Consider the following 27,675-nt stretch of genomic DNA (forward strand, 5'->3'; position numbering starts at 1 on the left):
TGTCATAAACTATAATAAAACAACTTGTCAAAAAGAATAATAAAAAAAAAATTAAACCCTGCAAACAGATTAAATACAGGAATGGAGAAAAGGGCGCTCTTTTATTATTAGCTGTCAGTCAGTGTACACTCTATTTTTTTCTGGTCATTGTGCCTGTGCCATGTGCAGTGTAAATGCAGACAATTGGACGCGAGTCACTTTTAAAAGATGATGTAAGCGGGTCAACAAAAAAAAACGGATATACTCAAAAAAACGGTACGGACCATCAAGATCTGCAGTGTAAATGCAGCCAAAGTGTAGTGATGCAAAGAGTAAAAATCAGTCAATGAAATGCACTTGGAACCATACTTCCATGCAGACAATTATTACCTCATATATTATATCACATTGCCAGAAGCCAGATAATAGACAGCCCAAAATAAAAGCTAACATCAATATACAAGGAGGGCTGATTTGATGACTATTTTGCTAGAAAAGGAGATCATTATAACTTCTGTATTAAAAAATCAGTTGAAAAAGTAGTTGAAAACAGATTTGAATTGTATTTCTTTAGTAGTGTAAAGATTTACAGACCACCTACTAACACTTGAAGATATGAAGTTGCAAGAAATTGTACCAAAACAGGAATTGATGTCTATTCATATCTGCAACGATTTTACACACCATCAGCTAAAAATAGGAAAAAAATCTAAAAGCTTTTTGCCTATCCATTTACACAACTTACACAGCTTTGGAGTGCTTGAAAATGCTAACTCTTGAAAACAAATTCCCAAGTGGAAGTGTTTGTAGGGACTTTGCATATTTGTGTCGTGTCTCTTTACAAAGTGATATCAGTGTGAACAGGGATTTATTGCACGTACTGCTTATATTATATTTGCATGATTGATAAATCTTATTACAAAAACTTACTAATGTCAGTGCAAATAGTTCAAAACTGGTTTAACTAGATTGCTTTTGTAGTGGCGGTTCATTCCGCTGTGGTGACTATGTGAGTAAGACAAGACATTGTACTTTTCTCTTTAGATAACACTACTATAAAAAGCAAATGGGGCCAATGTCTTAAAATGAAATGTGAAATTTGATTGTAAACACACACAGTCATGGGTTTAATTGTTAAGGAGTTGGACTTGTGATTGAAAGGTTGCAGGTTCAAATCCTGGCACTAGTAAGTATTGTTGGTGGTATCGGAACAACCAGCACTTTTTCCACCCTTAATACCATGACTGAGACACCTGTCCCCCCAATTGCTCACCGACACCACAGCAATGGCTGCCCACTGCTTTGTACACTTGTAGTTCTCAATGAGCATTTCTTCAAAAGTAATGTAGAAGGTAGTCTCATGTAGCCATACCTCAGACTGAAAGACAAAAGGTCTGAGAAATTTGGTCACTTTGAATGGTCAAGACTAACTGACAGGTTAACCAACCAATCTCCTTATGTTTTGTGTCACATTATGTTTAGGGGTGTAAAATGTCCACAGAATAAAAGTGAGACTGGCACACAACCGTGCATCTTGCTTTCACAAACGTCTTTAAAAGTTTACACCAACGACACATTAATATCCTTAATGATCTGTTAGCAAAACATGTAGGCAATCAGTAGGACGTGGATGTAGACATAGTATTTTTTTATTTGATCAGACTTGTTTTCAGGTGGACTGGTACACTAGACTCGCAAAGGTTCAGTATATTTAAACTTATCAGAGGACGACTGAGAATCTGCTTAAGTGTTTCCAGTAAAAGTGTGACATATGGATCAGAAGTTTTGTCAGAATTCATGTGGTTAAAATATATAATATAACGGCAAATGTATATGTGTCCCAATTTATGTAATCAAATAATGTTTAACATTTATTGAATAAGTGTGTACATAAATCAAGAAAACATGTTATTGGATTCAGACATAAACATACAGAGGAATCTTAATGCTAATCAGAACTTTAATGTTAATTAGGACCAAAGACTGCAGAATTAACAGCTGTCATTAACTGCTGTTATCATTGTGTGAGCAACACACAATAGTGATGTTGTATTTACAGAATGTATGATTCTCATTGTCACCACCTACTGGCAAAAACTTAACTCACAGAAATAGTCAATAGCTATGTTTCCATCCACCTATTTTATGCGCATTTTGCAAATGCGCATAAAAAAACAGTTGATGGAAACGCCCATGATGCGCATAAATTTTGAAAATGCGCATAAAAAACTTATGCACCTAACTGGGTAGGATAAACTTTTTATTCGATAAGAAAAGATGTGCATAAACTGCGATGGAAACACTTTTACCGCACAAACTCCAGCATGCGCATTAAAAAAGGTCATGTGATTTTGTTAAAAGAGATCATGTGATGCTTAAAATGTGTGTGAATGGACAAAACGTCAGGCTGAGCACATTGTAAAACATCTGAAATGTTGTTTTGGTCATTATAAAACGCCTTACCATTTCAGTATTAGTGTTATTATATTATTAATGACCTCCAGAATCAAGAGCGCCTGTGCTCCGCGTCTGACACCTTCAAACGCCACTGCGCGCTTACTGCTTGTCAGGATTGTCTTCTGAGGCGCATTCAGTTAGAAAAGATAGATCCAGCTTCTCCTACTGCAGCAAATGCAGTTTTTACTGTTGATATTTGGCGCCAGTTAATCAGGAAGTGACGATTTTGTTCACTTTGACTCGTTGGATGGAAACGCTGCTTCATTCGCACAACTTTTATGCGATAATCCAGTTTTGCTCATAAAGTTTATTCGCATTTTTGGATGGAAACATAGCTAATGAATAATCGAAGTCAATAGAAATGAATTTGTCTTTTGAGTGCTTTGCTGTTATTTAATTCAAACATTGTTATCTTGCAATATTTCTGCGTACATTTTGAACTCTCGTTTGCATTAAAATTGTGAACGCGTTAGGTTTGCTTTGCAGTCATTCTTTTTATGTTCTTTTGCCATTTGAAAGAAACCATGCATTTACAATTGTCCCTCAGAAGATACAACATAAAAGCATTATTAATGGAATACACTGTCTGACAGCATGATATATAGTTATGAGGCTCTCTATAAACTCAAACAATAAATATTGCAGAGTCATATTCAGCCAAGACTTGAACATCAAGGCCACACAGTTTGGCTTTAATTATGATTTGATTATTCATGTAGTGCATAATGTACTATTCTGAGAATCATTGTGCTTCTGATGTCCCATCTCGCTGTTATACTTTCTGTCATTTATAGCAACTACATTTAGCCCTGTAAAGCCGATTACCTCTTCCAAAGACTCTGAATTTTACAGTTATTGCAAAGGAGAAAACTCACTCATTGGTAATGTAAGGGAAAACAAATTCTCAGGAATTTCTTATCAATACTCTTATAAAAAAGGATTTTTCCCTCAGTTGTTCTCAGCTATTTTTATCACAACACAGGCAATTTGTTCCCTTACTTATGTCTTTGTTTTGTAGCCGGAGGGCAAATCCTGAATTATGTCATGGAAAACTTGAACTAATTGTGTCACGTGTGGTTCCCTACTCACGGTAACTCTAAGATATTGTTGTCAAGGGAACCTGGAAGCAGTTTAGCTAGTCTTAGGGGGCACAGTTATGGAGGGAGGTATAGCCTCATGTGAGGCACTTATTAGTGTTATAAATAACAGTATGAACATACATAGCTTTATTTAGTTTGAAAAAATAAATTGTAAAGATTCTGGCAATGTAAAACTAACTACAGAGGCAGTCGCTTTGACCACTTTACTATAACCTTAACTATAGTACCCTAACTTTTTATAAATGTTTGTATATTTAATTCTTAACATTGTTTTTTTATTACTACCTTGAGTGGTCATAATGGTCAAACTGAACATTTCAGCATCTCTTATATTTTCAGTAAATCCTGAAACAAAACTGTGGTCTCACACTTTTCTTAAGTTTAGTTTTAAGTATATTGGGGCCATAAGCTTTTTTTTTATAAATTAAAAAAAATTAATAATTTCTATGTCACCATACAGTAGTATTCCTGGGTTATTATACAGTCTGTCTCCTCAGTCGAAGAGTTTATCTGTTAAGTTCTGCAATTATCCTGAAGTGATGGCAGGTGTTTAAACTTCCACAGTATTAAATTGTTTAGGGACAAAGAGACTGAAGTGTTAATTTCTCAACAGAACCTTTTCAGGCTTTTAATAGATATTCTAATATCCATAAATATCCTAACATAAACTGAATGACATCCAAATAAACATTGCCAGTAAATCAACTTCAGTCCATTAGTTGTTTATTAAGACTGAAGAACCTACAGGTTGTGGTAAAGGGGTAAGTATTGAAAATGAACTAACCTTCCCGTTATTTTAGACAAAACAAAAGAGAGGAGTTGGCTTCGAGTCATAGATCTATTGATTTGACTGATTACAAATCTAACATATTGAAGCATCTGTCATTTAAAATAGTTCAGCAAGTGTTTAAACTTTTCAATACAACACAGAGACTTAAAAAAAAGAACAATCCACACAAACAAGATGAGCTCCTGTAAAGCCATGACTATATACATGAATTAATGCAAGTTGTAAATTGATTGTACTGATTGATTGTATAGATTAATTGATTAATTTATGAAATAATATAATGTACTGTATTTTTGTTGCATGTATCATTTGAGTATGTGTTTAATTGTAAAATCACCTTATTAATTTTAAGATATTGTTGTTTCTACCTTGTTTGTGCATTAAAATTATTAAAGGTTTATTAAATGGCATTTTGTGATATTTTTAAATATTTTGTTCAATAAATTATTATAAATATGAATAATTATAAATAAACATAACTTATTGAATTTTACACTTTATTTTGATTGTCTGTATGTTGAATTTAGGTTGCATTGCATCTACATGCCAACTATTTCTCATAGGATTAAAAGTAGACTGTTAGATTGGGGTTAGGGTTAGGGTTCTTATAGTCAATTAAACGTCTGTTGTAGGAGCAGTATCAACAGATATTAAGCAGACAAATCTACTAATATTCAAATGGACCAACAAAATAAAGTGTTATCTTGCATTTTATAAGATAAAACAGAGGGCATTTTCAATAAAGAACATTTAGAACCATTTAAAACACTAAATGAAGTAAAAGTGAAGTGAATTTACACATGAAAACATTACAAAATGCAATACTAAAATTTTACATTTAACAGTGCTCATTTTTTAACCAGTAGTTAATGGCATTAATCATTGGTAAACCGATCTTATACTGTTATATATTTATTGAAAATAAATGCAAAATAATGCTAAATTCATAAACCTGAGAAAAATATGTTTTGCTTCTAATATGGTATCTGTTGTGTAAAATTCTGCTCCATTACTAAACACAGAGCTATGGCTTAAATCCATGTGTGTGCCTAAAGCAGCCATTTCTTTTGTCCCCATTGTATTGCCTGTGACAACCCTCACCCAGTGTTAAAAGCTCAATTTTACACTGCTCTGAATGAAATGGAAAAAGCCTGTGTGAGCTGTTGTGATGTCAGTCAGACATTTATGACAGCAAAGACACACAGATTCTTTCTGTTGTTCTTTAGTTCTATCTTTAGGCTAAAAGATAGAGCTCAGACATGTGATGGTCAAAGCCTTGCCATTGGTTCTCATCAGCATGTCCTCTGTCACGCCGCTGCAGTCGTTCTGCCCACCTTGTTTGTCACCGTGAGGAGGGGTTTGCCTTCAGAGGACGCCTTATTGGGAATCTCCTTCAGGACCATGGCAACGGTCTTATCTGCAGCCCTAGAGTCTTTCCCCTACAACAGTGAAATCAACAATGACTTGTGTCAGGACAGAACATTTACATATTCCAAAAATTATTGGTCCTACGGTGACTAAAGGCTCATAGATGTATATGCTAAAAGATTGATATGTTTACACTGAGCGTCAACGACACACAGCAAAATTAAACACTGCCTAAAACCACACATGACAACAGACGTATGGAGGGTCAGTATGTGTTTTTTGTGTGTCTGATGGAGTTTTGTATCACAGTAGTCATGTGAGTGATAGTGTGGCTGTCATCAGTGGTCGGCTGTTATCTAAGTGACAGAGACGTATGACCAGTCCGAGAAGTCCATTTCTGGAGGATTTAAACACTGCCTCCCTTGGGAAAAACTGCATCCTATTGCTCCACGGTCCTGTTAGATAACAGGTTAAAGAAAAACTCCACTTGACGGCCAACAGACAACCAATGTAGTCTATTTTTCTAACTGTCCTTTCTATTAGTCCATACTTCTATCTGATAATTTTTTTTCCAAAAGGCCACTAAATCTACAATCTTTAAAGCTTTCATTTCTTTACTGTTTTAACCAACAAGCATGGTTTTGTCTTGACAGATAAAGTTTTTATAATACTCTATTTCACCTTCAAACAAACAAACCATGGACTGCAAACAAAACTTTTGTATTTGTTTTGTGGTTTGTAAATAACATGTTAGTGGCCTGTATTTTGATGTGACAAAATACAGTCACATCGCACTGCTACGACTGTGATATTACATTTATACAACAGTTCTATGGCATTATCATGTATATAAAAAAGAAAATCAAACACAGAGTCAAAAAACCCTTTTGTATGAGGAACTACTTTCTTTCACCATTCAAACAAATCTGCAGCTGACGTCAGAACAGCAGAAACCGTTGCTACTTCACCAACCTCGCTTTAGAGCTAGTATTTGAATGATTCTCTAACGTAATGTCTAAAGTGATGACAAACAGGTTATTTTGCTCACATTTTAAGATTATAAGGCTGAACGGTAAGAAATGCCATCAGTCTTGAGAGATTTCCTAGTATTTCTCTGTTGCAATTGGCGGATCACAAAAATGAACTCCTAAAAAGCCAAAGCAGAACTAACACTACCAGATTACTGTTGTGTTTGCGAAAAACGCTAAACACATGCAGGCTTTTATTCTTTCTTTCTTTTTACTGCACTAAACTGCAGTAATGAAAATACGAGACTTATTAGAAACAAACAGAAAAAGTAACTCTTATAAATACTATTATGCTGTCGAAGTGTTGTATAAATGCAATTTCCCACTCATAGCAGTGCGATATAGCTGTATATCATCACTGGTGGAACACTAAGGCACTCGGCCTGTGGACCACTTAGACTGCTACTCATGTCATATTGCTCATATACTCACACAACATACAAAACAAACCATTCTATAGCTTTTTTTCCATCCATAAGGCCTGCAAATCATAATCAAACTTTTTAGGGCTTTATAAAGTTGCTTTGATGCTTTTCACCAAGGGTGTCAAACTAGCAAAAATGATAAATGAATAAATATATTATAATTATAATTAATGAATAATACAGGATGGGTTTGGAATTCAATAAAGGTAATTATACTTATTTATATTTCATGTGAACAGCTGATATGGTCTACCTCATAATCACATAATCAGTAGAGAAACATTTATTGCTTACATCTCATTCATGGCTAATGAATCTGATGATCTGTCCATATGAAATTGTTTTTAAAACACTTAAACACAGCTCTACTCCACTCTCTAGTTTTGAAATGTGACATCAGCCTGAGATTTCATAAAGATGAAATACTGCATCTTTGCAAAATCTTGTTCCACTAAAAAAAAAAGAACTCAACCAATTTACAGCTTAAAACTTTCCAGTCATCTGTTTTTTTTTTCTCAACAAATGTATTCCCTGACTGTCCAATCTAGCATGGCTCTGCCATTAGAGATAAGAAAAGTAATCTCTCTCTCTGAATCGCTCTGTCGTCATTCTTAAAACGAGAAGTGCTCAATTCATTCACTCCAGCCTGTGATTGTGTCTTACTGGTCTAGTGGCATTGTGTAGACGTGACCCAAGAAACGACTCTCCAGAGACCTTAATGCTATTAATGAAGACCAAGACACTGTCTGCTGACAAACTTCTGCTTCTTACTAGACTGAAATAAAGCGTGAGTGTTCTTTGATTAAAAATGTAAAAAGTCTTTTCTACTTGTTTTTGTCTTCTTTGTCCTTGTCTTTTGCTTTCTGTTGACCATGGTTTAACATTTAAACTTTTGCTTTTTATCTACAGTAAATAATCATAGTTTATTTATTTATATTATTATTTTTACATAATAATCCATTTAAGTGTCTAGCAGACAGGTTTGGAAGATAAGGTTCCATAGTGGTAGTTCATCTATTTACTAATACAAACAAACAAAAAGCAATACATGTATTTCAGTTTTTATTCATTTTATTCAATTTATTATTCTTTATCATTAGTTAATGGGGAAAATGTGTTCGTTAATTGATTCCTTAAGCCCCAGTCAGATCAAACAATTTTTATTGTCAGTTTTAAAATGATTTTGTCTTGACAAAATCTTGACTTGTCATGAGTGACAAATGTGCCAGACTACATGTTCCTTCGCGATCAGTCATCCTGTGATGTCTACGACAATCGCTATAACCCAAAGCAGTCCCAAATTTTTCTATAACAATATTTCTTATCTTATTAATTTCAATGTTTTTTTTTTAAAATCGTATTTCAATGTCAGTGAACTTTGATGCTTGCTGATAACTAGGCTACACTATTTAAGGGCATTTGTTATGGCATTGGTAGGATCAAACGTGTATTTCTTTTTAATATAAATATATTTTCTTTTAAATCTAAATGTACATTTTTCTGCCCAGGGTTCTGCACAGGGTTGTTTATTAAACACTCTGAAATTTGTCTGAACTTGCTGTAAGTAAAAAAAAGCAAATGATAGAGGTTTGTGATACAACAATTACAGTCAAGCATTAATGAAATCCTCATTTTCTACAGAGCAGAACAAATCAAGACCGCAGAGTTGAGTAGTGGACGGGCACAAACAAAAATATTATTTGTAATTTTGAAGCAAATTTTGTTTGGTATTCATACATTTATTAATTTTCTTGTCGGCTTAGTCCCTTTATTAACCCAGGGTTGCCACAGCGGAATTAACCGCCAACTTATCCAGCATATTTTTACGCAGCGGATGCCCTTCCAGCCGCAACCCATCTCTAGGAATCGTTTGGTATAATTTGTATATAATTTGTATATAACTTTAATGTATTTTTTGATGATCTGTTATCTACTAGATAAACAAGAACAACAAATAACAGAGGTGAAGTGCTTCAAAACAAGTCCGCTATATGCTTGAGTGCCAAAAAATTAACTAGTTTGTTAAATAAAATAAAATCTAGTCTAAATAAAATGACAGTAAAAAAATCACAGTTTCAGGGAAGACTATATTAAACTGTTTTCCTTGTTAATGACATAATCATCCATTGCTGATGAGTTTAAATTTAATTAGTTTAATCAAGTAATTTGAATAAGCAGGACATCCTTTTACAATGTATTAGCAGCACTGAAGTATTTCCAGATTACTTTGGAAGAGCGAACTCGATCGGAAGGCTAAGAGAACTCAGAAACTCGTGAAAATGGAGATGTCTGCATATTTGTGCCAGTCTGTCAAATAAACTAATTAACATTTTCCAGTAGAATTTACAGTAACTTACTGACAGCAGTTTGCCAGTAACTTACTGTAAATCAATTACAGAAGTACTGTATTTACATTTACAGCACATTTTTTACAGAGTTGTATGTATATCTTTACTGTAATCTTTTACAATGCAACTTTAAAATACAGTAACATACTGCATAAATTTTCTACAGTAAAACACAGTTCATTTTACAGTTAAATACTGTCTAATTTACAAAAATCCTTAACAGTACATTCTTTATTCATGTTAGTAAATACCATTATTAATAAAACCTTATTGCAAAATGTGACTTAATATTTAATTATGGGAATTAAACTGTTGGTGTCTCTTTGTAATCAGTTCAGTTGTGAAACTGTTCAGTTGAGTTATACATTGGTTGTAGGAACAAATAAGCTGCATGCACATTTATCTGTTAAGGTAATTGTACATATGTAATTTATTATAATTTTTTTATTTAACTTGATGCCTTTAAAAAAACTCAGGGTGAGCACATTTACAACAAATCTGTTGCATAATTATATATATATATATATATATATATATATATATATATATATATATATATATATATATATATATATATATATATATATATATATATATATATATATATATATATATATACATATATTGGGAATTCTTTGATATATAGAGCATTCAAAATGTTTAAAAAACTTTTATAACATCATAAATGTCTTTTCTGACACTTTAATCAATGCAATGCATCACTGAAACATTGAAACCACTGTGTCTGAAACATTTTAAAACTATCAATCCTGCATTGCATTGAACTCAGGTGACAGAAAAAAAAGGTTTTTGAAAACTACTACAGGTGTTTGAAGTCATTATTTGGGAGGCAGGTGTGTCAATGAGTTATGGAAATAAACAGGTTATGAATGTTATGCTGCTATTGCCACAGCTTTCTGTGTAAATAATCTCACAAGTGTCTGGTATCAGCTGCTATCAGTGGTGCTGAACTAATAGATTCATTGGTGAGTAAAAATACACCTTATACTGCCTCGTAACACTTTGATCCTACTATATTATTTATTTGCAATTATCAGCACTCAGTTAATTTGCTACCTTTTATATGTAAAATTATATCTGCACACAAAATGCATCACCTTTCTAAATTGCTGCAATATTCTGTAAGCTATTCTTACTTACTGTATCATTCCCTCACAATTTTGACGTTTAATCTATTATTTTAATTTGCTTATCAAGCTGCAATTAGGAAAAATCTGAATTTCAGTTGATTCCTTAGAAAGACTGTCAGTTGGAAATTCTGCAACAACCGGTAATCCTCCACAGCAGGAGGCATTTCATTTTTCCGGCACAAGTTTTGAGACTAAAAAAAAGTTAATGATGTTGCATGTTGTAAGCAGCTTAATGCTGTTTTGCTCCATTTTGCAGATTTAGGCGTATTAGATCATTCTGAGAAGTGTGTTCTTACATTATGGTCATGAAATAAATATGAATGATCTAAAAATAAACTCTACTTCAATTCAATTACAGCATCTAAATATAAAAGGCAATCTCTTGTCAAAAATCTGAGTAGGGCACAACCTGGTGAACTCGTCCGGAGCTGGTGTTTGCTCCTTATAGTCTGTGGATTACATAACAGGAGTGTGTGGATAATGCATGGCTGTTTGATGCATCTCTCGTTGGGCTCCTGGCAGGGCTCTGTCCATTTACCAGATCTGCCCTCGGCTTCAAAAAGCACATTCATGTTGAATTGATTTGACTGGACACAATTTGAGAATCATCTAGACTCAGGACCAATAGCTATTATGTCTGAACAAAACACAGGGCTGCACCTAATATTACATGTCCATACAAACAGGGACCGTTAAGAAGGCCCTGTAACAAAAATAAACTGTGGCTGTAAAACGAAGAGACACATGTTTGGAGACGTCCTCACTGGGATTTAAAACCTTTTTAACACCCAATAAACTTGATTTATAAAATAAATACATCAAATAAATAAATTGATAACACATTAAGTCAAGTTAATCAAAGTGATGATGTGATGATTTGCAAACTTACATTAAACAAGAATATCGTTTGAATTATTACTTATATACCGGTGACTTGATACAGTTTAATTATGCACAAAGGTATTTGTTTAATATTTATTAACATTATATTAATAACTTACTGTGTAATTAAGATAAAGGTGTGTAACATATTAGATGTGTAAAAAGGACACTTTAAAATAAAGTGTTTACAATTTGGTTGATGTTAATTTATACATTTAACATCAATTAATGCATATTTAATTACATAAACTATAGTTTGTTTCTAAATGATCATGAACCAAGTTTAATAAAGAATGAGAACATACAATGCCTAATGTTAAGGTAACAATAAAAAAGGTTTGACTGTTGTTAAGAGAATTTGTTATAAATTGTATAAAGGATTATTTTGAACACCTAAATTAGCAAATTGGATTGAATGTTTCTATACGTCTACTCTTTATATTTAGTCACATTGGATAAAAGCTTCATGATAATGTATAATGTTTAATTATACATTATTTACATAATTTAAAAACTTTATTAAATTATTTATTTATATAAAAATGAATTATGTATAATTGTAATTCAAATATGGGGTCCCACTTTATATTAAGTGTCCTTAACTACTTTGTACTTAGATCAAAAAATAAATACAATGTACTTAGTGTGTTTATAATGTATTTGAGAACACTTGTGGTGATTTTGAGTTCGGATAGAGGTTTGGTTATGGACAGGTTTGGTGGCATTGGTAGGTTTAAGGGTGGGTTAAGGTATAAGGGATGGTCAACAGTGTATTTACAAATGTAATTACAAAAGTTAATTATAAATGTAATTACATACATGTATTTAATCAAGTATAAGTACACAGTAAATACGTGTATTTACACAATAAGTACATTGTAACAAACTATTAATTCCTGTGTAAGTACATATTAGTTAAGGCCACTTAATATAAAGTGGGACCAAATATGGTTTCCTTCTTTGAGTTATATCTGAATAGAAAATTCATGAAAACCAGTGTTTTACTGCAATTTACTCTTTCAAAAGTTATATATTATATTCTTCAGTTTCTTTTTTGAAAGTAACTTAATGGGTTACTCAGTTACTCTGGCTTACAAAAAAACATCAGGAATTTATTTTTAAAAGTAATATATTGCAATCTTTTAAAAAGTGCAACTTGGTTACTTTTAAAGAAAACACTATTGAGAACATACTTAGTAATTTAATATTGAATTAATAATTAACTATTGCACTATTGTAATGGATTTAATTACAGCGGTTCAACCTATTTCTGCCAAATGACTAAAAGATTATTAGTATGATGGTGAAAAACTTTACATTTCTAGTCAAACTATTCTACAATCTTATTACAAAAATGTAAGTAAGGGCATTAATACCTAAAAATGTGGGAGAGTGTTGCTATTTTTGGATTGTATTGTATTGCAATATGGAACAATTAAGTGTTGATATTAAATCAAAAGTAATTCAAAAATACTTGAAAATTAAATAATTTAATGACAATAGTCATTACAACTAAATTAGTTACAAATTAACTGTATAAAATGATAAAACATGAAATGATAAAAACATATGATATTAATTGTACTCAGCTTAAATGTAAAATAAAGTTATCTGAGTGAGAGGGAGAGACAGACAAAGAACAGAAAGTTATATAAATATATATTTTTTACTTGTTTAAACTATTTAATTAAAATGAGCTGGAACAACACAATTCTTGAGATTGTATAGGGACAACTTAATTTTTTTATGTTTAATCCACATCAATTTGTTAAAAGTGTTAAGTTAACTAAATCAATTTGTGTTGGGACAACATGAATGAATTGTGTGGAACTCATTTTTTACAGTGTAGGCCCCAAAGAGAGCCTGATAGCAGTAGATTCAGAGAAGATAGACTCCAGAGCAGGGGTCACCAACCCTGTTCCTGGAGAGCTACCTTCCTGCACATTTCAGTTGCAACCCTGACCAAACACACTTGTTTGTAGGGCTGGGCGATTTTTCAGATTTTTTGATTAATTCGAATTTACGTTTTAAGAAGATTTAATTTTGAATCAAATCGAGAAATCGCAATTTTTAAAAAATATATATATTTAATACATTATAATGGCACCAATGCGTTTTGGTTCACTCTCTGTATGAAGCAGGAAGCACACCAGAAGCGCCACTCGGTGACGTGCCGCACAGCACCACGCCATGGATTTTAGAATTCTAAACAGGTTTCTGTACACACACCGACGCCGCCCAGCCACGATTCACGAAGCAGTTCTCATTCCAGCCAGCCCACAGAGCGCCATCTGATTAGTTTCATGTTAAATATCATGCGAATGTGCGCGTCTGGTGTGTGATATTTTAAACTATCATGTGCGCGCCGTGTCGCGGCGTTTCTAGTGTGCGACCTGCTTGACTGCCTGTTAAAGCGTGAAGTCATGTAGGATTTTCTTGTTGCACGTCTGTGTGAATTGTCAAGACATTCCCTCATCAAGTCGATAAACTCGATCTCAACATGTATGAAGGACGTAAAAGCCTGCCATGTGAAAAACCGCGCTGATCTTTTGGTTTGAACACGAGCAGAGGTGAGGGACTGTAGCAGTCAAAATGAAAGTACCCGCCCCCATGACGTCATTTAGCCGACCTAGTTGAAAACCAGACAGATCAGGCAGCATAACACAGAGAGTGAAGCAAAGCTCATCAAATGATCAGTATTTAAAAGGGGGAATAAATGAAAATAGCATTAGCAAAACTTGCAAAAATACCTCTGTATTCCTGCAAGTGCAATATTTACACAAATGTTTCTTATTCAAATCTTCAGCAACGCTATTTAACTCGTGAATTTGTTTTACATTTATTTACACCTTGACCGATTTTTGTATGACATGGCCAAAAATACAATGTTGCTTAACCAGATGGTTTTTCAAGTTACTTTTTAAGAGAATGTTACTTCAGTCATGTTGTTGTAATGTTTTGAGAAGACTAGTAACACAATAAAAAAAAAATCAAAATCGAAATCGTGAATCGATCAAACTTTACAAAAAACCTAGATTTTTTTTTTTGCTAAATCGCCCAGCCCTATCTGTTTGTAATTATCAAGTGCTGCTTTAGGTGCTATTAATTGGTTCAGGTGTGTTCGATCAGGGTTGGGACTGAATTCTGCAGGAAGGTAGCTCTCCAGGAACAGGGTTGGTGACCCCTGCTCCAGAGCAAGAGAGGAGCACAGCAGGAAAAGATCAGTATTGGAAAAGAGACCAGAGTAAAGTTTCCCAACTATTTTGTATCTTTCTTGACCATGTGACCAAATACTGAGACATACAAACTGACCAATCAACATGTGACCACATCGTAAAAGTCCACACACATATTAATCAGGCCCTGATCTTATTAGTATTTGTATGAACCTTCTTGGTGAAAAAGACATGCAATATAAACTAAGCAAATATTATTAATTTTCATACAATATTTATTTTTAAATAGGAATTATAGCTGTTGCCTTGCATGACTAGACCAACGCTGAGCAAAACCTTTCAAAAGTAATTCCTCTTCAGTGCAGCTTGAAGATCGTGAATCTGATGCATAGCCATATTTTATAACTGTCTGACACCTTTAAATGTTCAAGACTGATGTATCAGCACACGTTCCAATCACCTAACAGAGCTGAAACTGCCTTGACACTCTCTGAGGTGCGTTTATATTACCCAGTGTGTCCTGATCCAACCCTCTGACCCCAACATGCCAATCCACTTGGCTCTACAGTCACAGCTGCCTCCAACAAAGGGTATTAAAAGGAAACGCTGTGAGAGATTGCATGTCACGTTTCATAAATATAAACAATTCTTCAAGCTGGTCATTTATGCCAATTTGCAGCTGCAGCAGTACGTCATGCAGCACACAGAATAATGCCCTAAATATGCTGCGAACTCCCGCTCATTTAATGATTTTAATTTTCCCCCTGTGCTGGGAGCACTTTGTGCTGCTGATCTAATTAGAGCGTTTCAGGGACTAAACAGAAATGGAATGCGTTCTTTTGCTAATCTGGGATAATTTCTGACCAACTTTATACAGACTGAGAGCTCACTTATAGAGATACTACAGGCAGATATAAGTTAGTAAACCTGGAAAGTACACTACAAGTTTTAGAGATGATAATGGGAAATTGGTTTCATTGATTTAGACACAAATCAATCTAAGGAGAGCCTTATTTCATTATCATTACATTATAGAACAGAATCTCAACAGCAGCTTTGGATGGAGGTCAATGTTTTATAGCTTAACTAATTAGGTTCTCAAAAAACAGAGTGACATTAATTTGACAGCACATGTGCAACACCAACGCAATCTCACGGCAATTCGTAACTTTTTAATTTAGTGGCTTATTCGTATGTATTCGTGTGATCTAATTTGTACAATTTAGTACGATTTGCTCTTCACCCAATGACGATTAGGGTTAGGGGTGGGGTTAGGTGTCGCGCCTCCTTTTTAAAATCGTACATTCTCATATGACTCAACTTATACGAATTTGTACGAATTAGACACTAAACTGACAAAACGCAAAATACTTACATTTCCTAGTGAGATCAGGCTGGCATCACACAATATATGCAAACACAGACACAAGCTGCAAAATGTGCAAACCATTTTTTATTTCAATATCCTGGCCGTATGGTGCATATTATTAGCGTTAAAAATATACAAGCTACAAGAAATCGACTTTTGAACCGAAGAGCTACTCTAAATATAAAGCAGTTAGGTTCGCCACTTTACAAGGTCCCCAGACACATTTTTGCTTATCTGTACTATTTGCATTATTATTTTATATATTATTTATATTATTTATCTGCACCAAAATTCCTGCTAACAAATTCATGAGGCCGTCTAAATTAGTAAGACCTTTGCAGAAGACTCATACCCAATAATGCGACAAGCCCAGAGCATTTTTTGAGCGCAAGGCAAAATAATTGACACACACCTGAAATGAGATGAGGGACGTCCCAGCTACTGACAAGAAACTTTTTTTAAAAAAATGGTAACTAATTGGCAACTAATATAGGGGCAATTTAAAGGCCAAAGGCTTATGTTTTTAAGCTACAAATGGCTTTATATTTTACATTAGGCTATTATTTGTGCATAAACATATCTAGGTATTGTAATAAACATACAGTTTGTTTGAAATGTTTTTTTTTTTAAATTGACCCTTTTTTGTCATCCTTACTGCAAACTTATACGAGCAATGATATCATTAAATGTTGAGGTGGGCCTTACAATATTTTCTGTGGGAAAAAGGGGTCTCAGGCAAAAACGGTTGGGAACCACTGCTCTAGGCCACTGTATGAATATGTGAAATTAATAAATTGGTTAAGTAACTAATTCAATCTCTAACACTATCGGAAACGGCTTATCGAATTTCCAACATCCAGACTTACATTATATCAACCAAAAAGTTTTTTTTTCCTTTTAACACCAGTTGCAGCACTAACAATTACATTTAAAGTAGAATTACTCTGTGATCTCATAAGATATAAAAACAGCCATGATGCACTGTGGAGATCACCAAAGTAAGAATTTTATGTATTTTTATCTAATTTTTAATGAACACTATGCATTTAGACGGGCTGTTCGTACTATTCTAGGCATGTGCTATTTAGTAGGGAGGCGGAAAGACCTTTCTACATAAACATTTTCAATACCGCAGTTTTTTATGTGGTTTGGCTGTTTTTTTTAAACAGAAATGTATTATCGGGTTACTAAAAGTGACACTTTCTGAAAACTTTTAAAAGTGGAAAGATTTTCAGAAACTTTGGGAACAGGGTGGTTGTGTGGACACTAAGGTTGGAATTTTTGCCTCATGATGTTAAAATGGGCTCTGTTTTATCCTTTCTGACTGGCATCACAGTGGGGTGACATCAAACGACAAAGGTGCGATTGAGGCAAATTTTGCATGTATTTAGTGTCGTTCACTGCTAGATGGTAACCCACCACTGTTTTTTTAATTGAATGTGCTCCTGCAAATACTTAAAAGGTGCAGTATGTAAGTTTGATACCCAGTGGTTGAACTAAGCATTGCATTCCTAAATGAAAACAAACGCAAGCGCAGGTTGCCAGATTGAGAACCAACAAGATTAAAAGGCACATCTGCTCTGTACTGCCCACTCACACTGACCCTCTGCAATTTGAATACAGGAATAACCGGTCCACTGATGATGCAATTGCTTTCACCTTACACACTCCTCTATCTCACCTAGAAAACAAAAACACAAATGTGAGAATGCGGTTTGTGGACTACAGCTCAGCATTCAACACCATAGTGCCTGCCAAGCTGGTGGTGAAGCTCCAGGATCTGGGTACACACTCCCTGTACACACATGACTGTACAGCCAAACACAGCTTCAACGTCATCGTTAAATTTACTGATGACACAACGGTGGTGGGCCTAATCACCGATAGTGATAAGACGGTCAACAAAGTGGAGGTGCACACTTTGACGCAGTGGTGTGAGGAAAACCACCTCTCACTCAACATCAGCAAAACCAAGGAGCTGGTGGTGGATTTCCGGTGAGAAAAGAGAGAACACACCCCCATCACCATCAACAGGACACCAGTGCGGGGAGTCAGCACTTTCAAGTTTCTTGGAGTACACATCGCTGAGGATTTGACATGGACTGCTCACACAGACGCAGTGCTGAGGAAGACACAACGCCTCTTCTTCCTCGGGCGTCTCAGGATGTTTGGAATGAGCCCCTACATCCTCCGCTCGTTCTACACCTGCATTGTGGAGAGCATCCTGTCTGGCTGTATCACCACCTGGTATGGAAACAGCACCAGCAGCAATGGCAAAGGCCTACATAGGATTGTGCGAACTGCTGGGCGCGTAGTAGGAGGTGAGCTTCCCTCCCTCCAGGACATCTATACCAGGCGGTGCATGAGGAAAGCCAAAAGAATCATCAGCGACTGCAGCCAACAAGCCATAGAATTTTCTCTCTGCTACCCTCAGGCAGACGGTTCCCCAGCATTCGGTCACACACTAGCCAACTGAAGGAAAGTTTCTTTCTTCAGACCATCAGGCTGATGAACACTTAAGACACCACACAAAGACTCTTCCATACCCATCACTGCACACCATCAATATGTAGCATGCACTGCACTTTAACCAATCCATACTTGAAACAATACTGCCTACAACTATGTGGATACCATTTCATTGTACATATCGCTGTCAATTTTACAATGTCCTGTTTTTTTATTTTATTTTAATATTTTTTAACACCGTCTGTATTTTGCACAGTCATTTTTATCTGCACTGTCTTTATTTTGTACTGTCTGGAGCCAGCACCTAAGCTTTTTACTCATCATAGCACACATGCTGCTGATGATGTGACAATAAAAGGGATTTGATTTGAATTAATGACCACCTCATGTGGAATTCTGAATCTGCATCTCATTTCAGAATCTGCTACTGTCCTCTGGAGGTCGCATTTCGGTCACAGACACATGCTTTGAGAGCCTTTCTGAATGAATGAATGAGATATGTGATTTTCCATTAAGGCAACCCGGGGTGCTGAAATATAATTGGCTAAAGTGGCATTGGGAAGCTTAAAAAAGAGAATGCATTCGAAAAACACTTTTTAAAACCAGAATAACTGACTTCATGTCATGCCAACTGACTTGGCATGTTTCTTAAATATCTACAAACATATTATGTTTTTTTTTTCTTTAGAAGAGTCTAAAAATTACATACAGCACCTTTAATTTCACACACATTAGACGGCTTCTATTGCTGCCTGTTGGTTTGGCATGCCCTTAACATGCATCATAGTCTATTTTGACATTCTCATGTGGACAATGATTTTTTATAATTGAAGATGGGAAAACTCTGTATAAAAAATACTCATGCATGTGTGGACATAGCCTTAGATACAATCTGTGTAAGTGGCCCCATAGGATGCATGGATTTATTTGTTTATTTTTTTATGAATCATCTATTTTGGACAAATTGTATTGTATGCTTGACTCAAAGGCTATTCATATACTGAATAGTCATTCGATAGAAAACATTTCACTTACATGTCAAAATAGAATTCTCTTTTCTATATTCGTCTAATCAAAAGTCAGTGTTGTTTTAATAGCGTAATAAAAGGCTGAAACAGAATTGCCATCATATTAGACAGATCTATTCAATTTAGCCTAATGTAAACCTGATCTGTTGTCAGACATCTGAAGTATTTACATGACATGCAACATTCAAGATCTGACCATCAGACGTTGCAGTTCACATTCACATGAGTTTCCTTGCTGGAGGAAGAGACTGAGTTCCTGTAATCAGCGGGCATCTAGATGTCCTTGTGCTGACGTTTGTTGTGGACGGTAAAGAGTTCTCCCAACTGCCTACAGCCATTCTCCTGTATGTGACTCACAGAGCTCTTATTATGTGGCATCATTGTCCATTCCACGAGTCTCTTTGGACTACAGTTTTACTGTATAGCTCTAGTAATCTTAGTAATGAGCAACTCTCTACTACAGCACAGACACCATTGCCACTTGCAAAGCCATGGAAGAACAATTTAAAGGTCAGATTTCGTGTAAAAGCCTTTTTTCTTAATTTTCCTTTGTTCTTTGGTGACATGTTAAATGCTAATTCTAAACTCAGAGAGCCCCAGCTGAGCACTTTAAGGTGCACAAAAGCACCTTCGACATCTGACAGAGTTGAGAGCAGTACATGTCAGCCAATTAAAGACTTGTTAACTGAAGTTCAATAACTTTTTTCTGCCTAACATTCTAAAAATGAGAAGAAATCAGGCATGAGACAACATACAGTACCTAAGAATTGTAGACTACTTTTAATAAATAGGGTGTGAAGCTTTTGGGGGTATAGAGCAAGTGTATTTTGTACATTATGGTCTTGATTTTGATATTTTATGTACAATTGGGATATTTAATTCAATTTTAATTGGCATTATTTAAACACTTTACTGTAACAGCGATATATGAATACCAAAACAAATCTTAAAAAATTAAACAAGTAAATAATAATAAAAATACTTGTATACTTGTAGATTAGAGAGTCTTAATTTCATTTAGGTTGGACAGGGATTTAATAATTTAACTAAATAAAAAACATAAACAGGTCAATATTTAGTTGCTTAATCAATTAAAGATATTTTGAAGGAAGAACAATTGCATAAAATTTACACATAAAACCAGCCTAATCTAACAAAGAAATGAAAATATTTTACATTTTGTCAGTTTAGTGGCTAATTCGTATGAATTTGTACGAGTTGTGCTTTTTTAAAAAGGAGGCATGGCTCCCGACCCCACCCCTAACCCTAATCGTCATTGGGTGATGAGCAAATCGTAAATTGTACAAATTAGATTGTACGAATTCATACGAATTAGCCACTAAACCAATAAGTTACGAAATGCTATGAGATTGCATAAAACACAATCGAATTTATTTAAGGATTTTTTACACAATTATCATTGAAAGTTCTTTGTACTTAATAGAATTAAGTTATGTGAACTCAATGACTGGTCATACTAAACAAAACTCAAAACAGAAAGGTTTACATCTAGAAGTACATAAGTAAAATGTAAAATGTTTTTGGTAAAAATTTATTGTAATAAAATTTTGCATTTAAAGGATCAGGAAACACCAAAACACATTTTTTTTTTCAAATATGTGTCCCACATTGCGAAAAACACTATTAAGACACAAATTTAAAAAAAAAAAAAAAGATGAAAATTGATTGTTTTTGCATAGTTTCAGGCAAATTTGTTCTTCCAGTTTGAAAAGAAAATTTTAATCTACTGTACGTCACGGCCATGAGATCCTTATGTAAATTCCAGTGTGGAGACTGAATGTCTGATCCGGTCGATACATTGTGACACCTTTGAGTTTTCAGCATTAATTCAAGAGAAAGACTTGGTCAAAAACTGTTTTTACCTATTACAATGTTCAGACAGCAGAAAGACGCCACGTTGTGTTGCCAACTGTAATTAAAACAAGTGGAAGAAAAAGAATAGTTTGGGGACATGGGTCATCAGTGTTGTGTTTATAAACGTGCTTCAATGAAGAATCATCATCTGAATTTGTTGATTAGTTGTACTCATTTATAGAACACAGGATCATTGGACATACTTCTTCAGCCAACATTTTTGTCAAAACTGCAAAAAACGTACTTAAGCATGCATTTGATTACAGTTTTTCTGTAAAATAAAAAACAATTACAAATCACAAAACAACTTAATGGTGTCTATGATTTGTAACCATACATGTTGGCCTCACCAATCTACAGTTCCAAAAATAAAATAAATAAAAGCAATATACAATACGGGAAAAACTATGTGTAACATTAGCAACACATTTTGTGTTTTGTAAGAATGTAAGCTGAGGCATGTATTTTCAATGAGTCTAGCTACTATAAATGAGTACAACCATTCTACAAATACATAGGCTATATATTTTATACATTATGCAAAAATCAGATAACAGCATTTTTATTTAGTTCTTTAATAAATGCTTAAAATAAATGCTAGTAAAACATAGGATGAGCTACCGTCATTCTGAACTTATATCATTCTAAATATTTCACTAAATTGCGTTTTGTCCTTATACACCCTCCTCTACATGGGCCAGATGCTGATTTCATTGTAGAGGGAGCCCTGTACCTTCCAGCAACGCCACGGGTGCCCTTGAGACTCGTTATGGCTGTAATATTTTAGAGTAATTGCATGGTGGTGCGAATGCGAAGTAATTTAAGATTTTCATCTTTGTGTTTTGATTTGCGCATGGAGATATAAGTCTGTTTTTTTTAATTACCCCCGTTGATAGCTGTAGAGTGGCTTCATGTGCCATCTTATCAAAAAATGAAATGAGAGCAATGAAAATATTACATGGAGAAATAATTATGGAGACACAAACAAATTTACTAACCCAGAATGATAAACAACATGCGGATGGGAACCAATCTATTTATGTGAAATAATTGGTTCATGCCTCAGCATGCAAAAACTGTGGTGGGGTGAGAAGGAGAGGGAGAGGAAGGTAAAGGGAGATTGCATTGAATTGCATTGCCTCTTTCCTGAGGGGCGTATGCATGTTCGTATGTGTTATACGAAACCACAAGGGCATTCAATTCAGTGTAAATGGTCATTGAAAAGGCACCGCTCGTTTCTCAGAGCCGATGGTACATTACTGAGAATATACATTACAGAAAACCTGTAATTGACCCCTTAAAGAAATTCCATATACAATCTACAATATGCAAACTGCACATTTCCTGTCTAAACGTATCAGTGAAAGTCAAAGAGACCACTTATTTCTGCAGGGTGACCTGATCATCTCCTTATGATTTGTTGTTGGGTGTTTAATGAGAAAATAATGATTGGGCGGAGAGCAGGTAATGATCCAACACCCTATTTATGCATGACCAGTTTTTGGTGATCAGAAGCCTTCAGAATGTATTATGGGACTCTGCGAATGCCCTGAACAGTCAGTTGTTTTCAAATCCCCTGTTCTGTAGCAGCAAAGCCTATTATCGTCATTGTTTAGCCAGCCCAAGTCTTAAGGTCTCCAATTAATGGGTGTCCTAACTTTCTCCTCTGGCTTTTGGGAGGATACTCTCTAGTGGTGCCTCACAGGAGTAGTCGTAGGATGAATCTTCTTTGGTCTCCAAGGGAAAGTGCACTTCTGGATAGAAAAGCTGTCCTCAAATGTGAAACCTGAGGTCAGAACATTTCCTACAAACTGTGTCTCACGAGACCAAATTTTTTCGCTGGATCTTAAAGGTGTAAAGGTATAGGATAGGGAGTTGTCTAAATGATGGCACTGTTCACGTGGAAGAGACTGAGGCTTAGCCTCTTATAGGCTTTTGGATGTTCTTTGATGCTCTTGATGGTGTAAATTACATACAATTTCCAGAACAGACATGAAATTCCTCTCAATTCTCTCTGTACATCAGGGATATGACATAAAAGTACATCTCTAAAAAAAGCATCTGAGTTACCATTTGAATTCCTGCTTAAAGCAAATGAGACAGTTTTTGAAATAATTTATAAATATGAGATTTGCACAGGTACTGTAGGTATTAATCAAATGTCATCAATAAGTGAATGAAATAGATATAAATAAAACATTTGTGTTTGTTATAACCTTTATTTTTGGGGATCAAGTGTAATTAATAATTTAATTAATAAAATTAGCTTTTTCACCTGGAAAACAGCTTATTTGAACATAAAAATAGGCCACACTTTATATTAAGGTACAGTTCTTGCTATTAATAAACCATTAACCATGACTTTAGCCTAATTAAAATCATGATTAAGTCCATACGGAATCTGTGCATGCAGAAATCTGCTGATTTCCACAGATTTTTAGCCCATCATTGAGTATTTATTTACTTGCGTAAAAGTGTGTACATTTATATTTATTCAGTATTTGAATTAATTCAATATTATTGACTAATATAAAAATGTTCATATGATTTATTTACAATACAGTTTGTAAAGTAATATTTTCTGTCTTTTAGTAGATCTATTATTATATGAGAGAATTGCTTTGTTTACCAAATACATTCATTTATTCATTTTTTTTTCAGCTTAGTCTCTTTATTAATCTGGGGTCGTCACAGCGAAATGAACCGCCAACTTATCCAGCACATGTTTTATGCAGCGGATGCCCTTCCAGCTGTAACCCATCGCTGGGAAACACCATACAAACTCATTTACACAAATACACTATAGACAATGAAGCTCACCCAATTCACCTCTAGCGCATGTATTTGGACTTGTGGGGGAAACCGGAGCACCCAGAGGAATCCCATGTGAACAATTTGAGAACATACAAACTCCACACAGAAATGCCAACTGGCCCAGCCATGACTTGAAAAAGTGACCTTCTTGCTGTGAGGTGAAATCGCTACCCACTGCGTCATTACGCTGCCCTGTTTTCCAAATTAGTGGATCTAATTGCATTTGCATTGTAAACATGCAAGTTCTGCGCAGAAAATAGCAAAAAAAAAGTCAGCAGATTCTATCTGGCCCTACTCATGAGTTGCTGCTTTTTAATAGTTCTTAAAGTAGTAGGTTTAGATATTAGATAAGATTAGGGATGTGGAATAAGATCATGCTGAATATATACTTTATAAGTAACAATAAATACCCAATATCTTAATAATATGCAAATAATAAGCCACTATAGTTAATAGTGAGAGTTGCTACTTAAACTTAAGTTTTACCAAATAAATATATTGATTTTATTTTATGAATGATTGTAGATATAATCTATCAAATCGTCAAATCATCATGTGCTTAGAATATTTCATCTTGATTGTCACTATAGTAAATCCTTATATATTATACAGTTTATGTTCTATATACAATTTGGGAAATATATTTTATTTACTTGAAGAGATGGAGATGAGCACAATAAACAATTTTAAGACCTGAATATTCATTTTTGAAAAACAAACAAACAAACAAACAAACAAACAAACAAACAAACAAACAAACAAACACATGTAGTCTCTTTAGTCGTGTCTGTGTGTGTTGTAAAAGACCAGAGAAACCAAAAGTTTCCAAATGACTGTTAATCTCTGGATTTGGCAAGCTGTGTTGTCTGGCACTGCCATGTGTCTGTCCAGAGCAGGAACAGCTTACATGGATATCTTCTTGCTGCTGAGAACACTTATGGGATTCTGTTATTAGAAATGGGATTTTGCGGTGTAATCATTTCTAACAGATTGAAAAAGCTGTCAATTTCATTCCACATTACATTTTGAAAGTTTGCAAAGAAAACGTGAGTGGTGCTTCACTGTAGAAAATCACCACCATCATCGCCTAGCACAGGACATTAGAAAATGGTTGCTAGGGCATTGTGGGTGGTTGCTAGGTGGCTCTATTATATTGTGGAAAGAGCTGGTGCTGTCTCCAGTGAAGCTGTTAATACCTGTCAAAGCCACCCGCACATCAACTTTGCAAGAATCTATTTCAGAATTGATTTTTTTAAACAATAAACAACAACTGCTATTATACCAAAGCAATTAAGGAAAAACATAAGTATGTCTTTTATTGAATTACACCAGAGTAAATGAATTAGTCAAAGAGCTGGTGAAGTGTTTGAATCTCATATGGATTTTGAGGTATATATTAACTACAGGTCTAACATTGAATTTACACATATAAAGAATGTGTCCCAGAGCAATGCGATTCATGCTTCTACATCCCCATTTTAACTCACAAATCTTTACGTTTAGCTTGTCATTTAGTGTCAGTCTATACATCATTTTCCATCTGTGCAGGTTTTCTTTTTTCAATTCTGTGCTCTTTGAAAAATATATAGGCCATTCTGAGGTGCGATGAACCAAATTACCTTACAAGTCTTGTGTTTCCTTTCCGGCAATGTAGAGATCAATGAATCATTCTCATTCTGATCCTGCTTCTCATGTATCACTGCGAGACAACAAAACATGTCTTTCAGGTCTTCCTGATGATGTGCATGAATCATCTTTTTCATGAGAAACCTGTGGTAGCTTTAAAGCTTAAATGTGTCGTTTGTTGATGCTAAAATACTCCTCATATCATAGCCAAGCAACTATAAACAAGCCTTAGTATGAGCATTTTATTATTGACAAACACAGTTCAAGTTCATGGTCATCTGAAATGCACACACACTACTGTTCATGGAGTTTAGAGTAGATAAGCAGTCTCTTATGCTTAGCGATGGTCCATTTATTTAATCAAAAAACAATGTAGGCACAATAATAAAGTCAATTTTAAAGTTGCCATAGAATACAGATACAATAAACATAAGCTGAACTGAATACTAAAAGTTTAAAATACAGTTTTAATGTGTATATATTGTACTGTCATATCACTCAGCTCTTACTGAGGTTTATCTGGATATATAGTTAACCTATCAACTACAAAACCTACAGAGGTTGATATTAATTCCTGTCTGTGTATTTATACACCACAACTCCAAGTACATCTTTGTCTGTCCCTTTGTTGAGTATAAAAAACACAAGCTCATTGAGAAAATGTACTCCATGCACATTTCTGGGGAGCGTGAATTATGTAGTCAGAGCTACGTATGGCTGCATTTCGTCTTTAAAATGAACGCTATTGGCGGTATGACATATAAAGTAAACAAGTAAATAACATGGTGAGAACATGGATCTGAAAATGTAGTAAAAATCAGGCAGCCGCAAGAGCTTTTCATTTTCTGGATTGCATTTGAAAACAACGTCAGTTGGGTTTAGGGAAGGGGATGATCAGGTCAATCAGTGCTTTTGAAAACATTATTGGTTGGGTTTAGAGAAGAGGGTTACTGGGCAAATCAGTCGGTCAGTCAGTCAGTCAGTAGGTCAAAAGCAGCCTCTGGTGGATTTACACAAAAACAGCAGGCATGAATGACACTTTACACGGATGGAAATTTGAGGTCTGAAAAAGCATACACAGCAGCCTGTGGTGGATTGGTAAAAAATAAAAAATGCAAAAAAACATACATCTGTGGACATATTTCACGGTTTCCAGAAATTTAAATAGGGGTACAAATCAATAATGAGCCTGGGTTGGTATTAATATAATGAAGACTATATTTTAGGTGTCACCTGGAGCCCTGGAAGTTTCAAGTATACCTAGTAAGTCCTTCACAACACAAATCATGAGCAAACTAGGTTACTCTGGTGGCATAAAGATATCTCATTCATTAGTAATCTGTAATATAAATATAAAGAAATATTATTATTTGCATGTATGTATTTTTAGGGCCAATTCTCTTAAAACAACTTCTGGAGAATTTTTGCCTTTACCTAAGCTACATAGCTTCTATTTATATTAAAGAACAGTTAACAGATTGTATCAATGCATTCTAACAATACATTAAAGTATTTTTTCACCTTTGCTAATTTTAGTTAATGAAAACACAGCATTAATTAATGTTAACAAGAATGAATTTGGATTTTAATAATGCATTAGTATGTGTAAACTATGAGTAATAAATGTTGTGTAAGCGTTGTTCATTTTAGTAAATACTCCACCTAACATAAACTAATGGAACCTTTTTGTATAGTGGGAACATAATGTTACCATGCTGAATAAATTATTAATTTCTTACTTTGTGCAGCACTGAGTTTATTGATGCACGGATAAACAGAAGTTCTAATAA

At 34.6% G+C, this 27,675-nt stretch overlaps 1 protein-coding gene across 20 annotated transcripts in view; it reads right to left on the reverse strand.

The window, feature by feature from the left end:
• pex5la (peroxisomal biogenesis factor 5-like a) overlaps positions 1 to 27,675 on the reverse strand; it is a 139,268-nt gene that overhangs the window by 69,284 nt on the left and 42,309 nt on the right. For 9 of the 20 annotated variants that reach the window (XR_012407988.1, XR_012407987.1, XR_012407989.1 and 6 more), the window contains exon 2: positions 5,661 to 5,765. The exons of 6 other annotated variants lie outside the window; for them this stretch is intronic. Coding sequence is in view for 8 of the 14 variants with exons in the window: in XM_073954186.1 (XP_073810287.1) it covers positions 5,661 to 5,765 (105 nt within the window). In the remaining 6 variants the exon portion in view is untranslated. Of the gene's footprint in view, positions 1 to 5,660; positions 5,766 to 25,878; positions 25,959 to 27,675 lie in introns of all 20 variants that reach the window. 5 more of the 20 variants (XR_012407990.1, XM_073954190.1, XM_073954188.1 and 2 more) reach the window with 1 other exon arrangement.

Source organism: Danio rerio, chromosome 6 (genome assembly GCF_049306965.1).
Source record: "Danio rerio strain Tuebingen ecotype United States chromosome 6, GRCz12tu, whole genome shotgun sequence".
Taxonomy (NCBI): domain Eukaryota; kingdom Metazoa; phylum Chordata; class Actinopteri; order Cypriniformes; family Danionidae; genus Danio; species Danio rerio.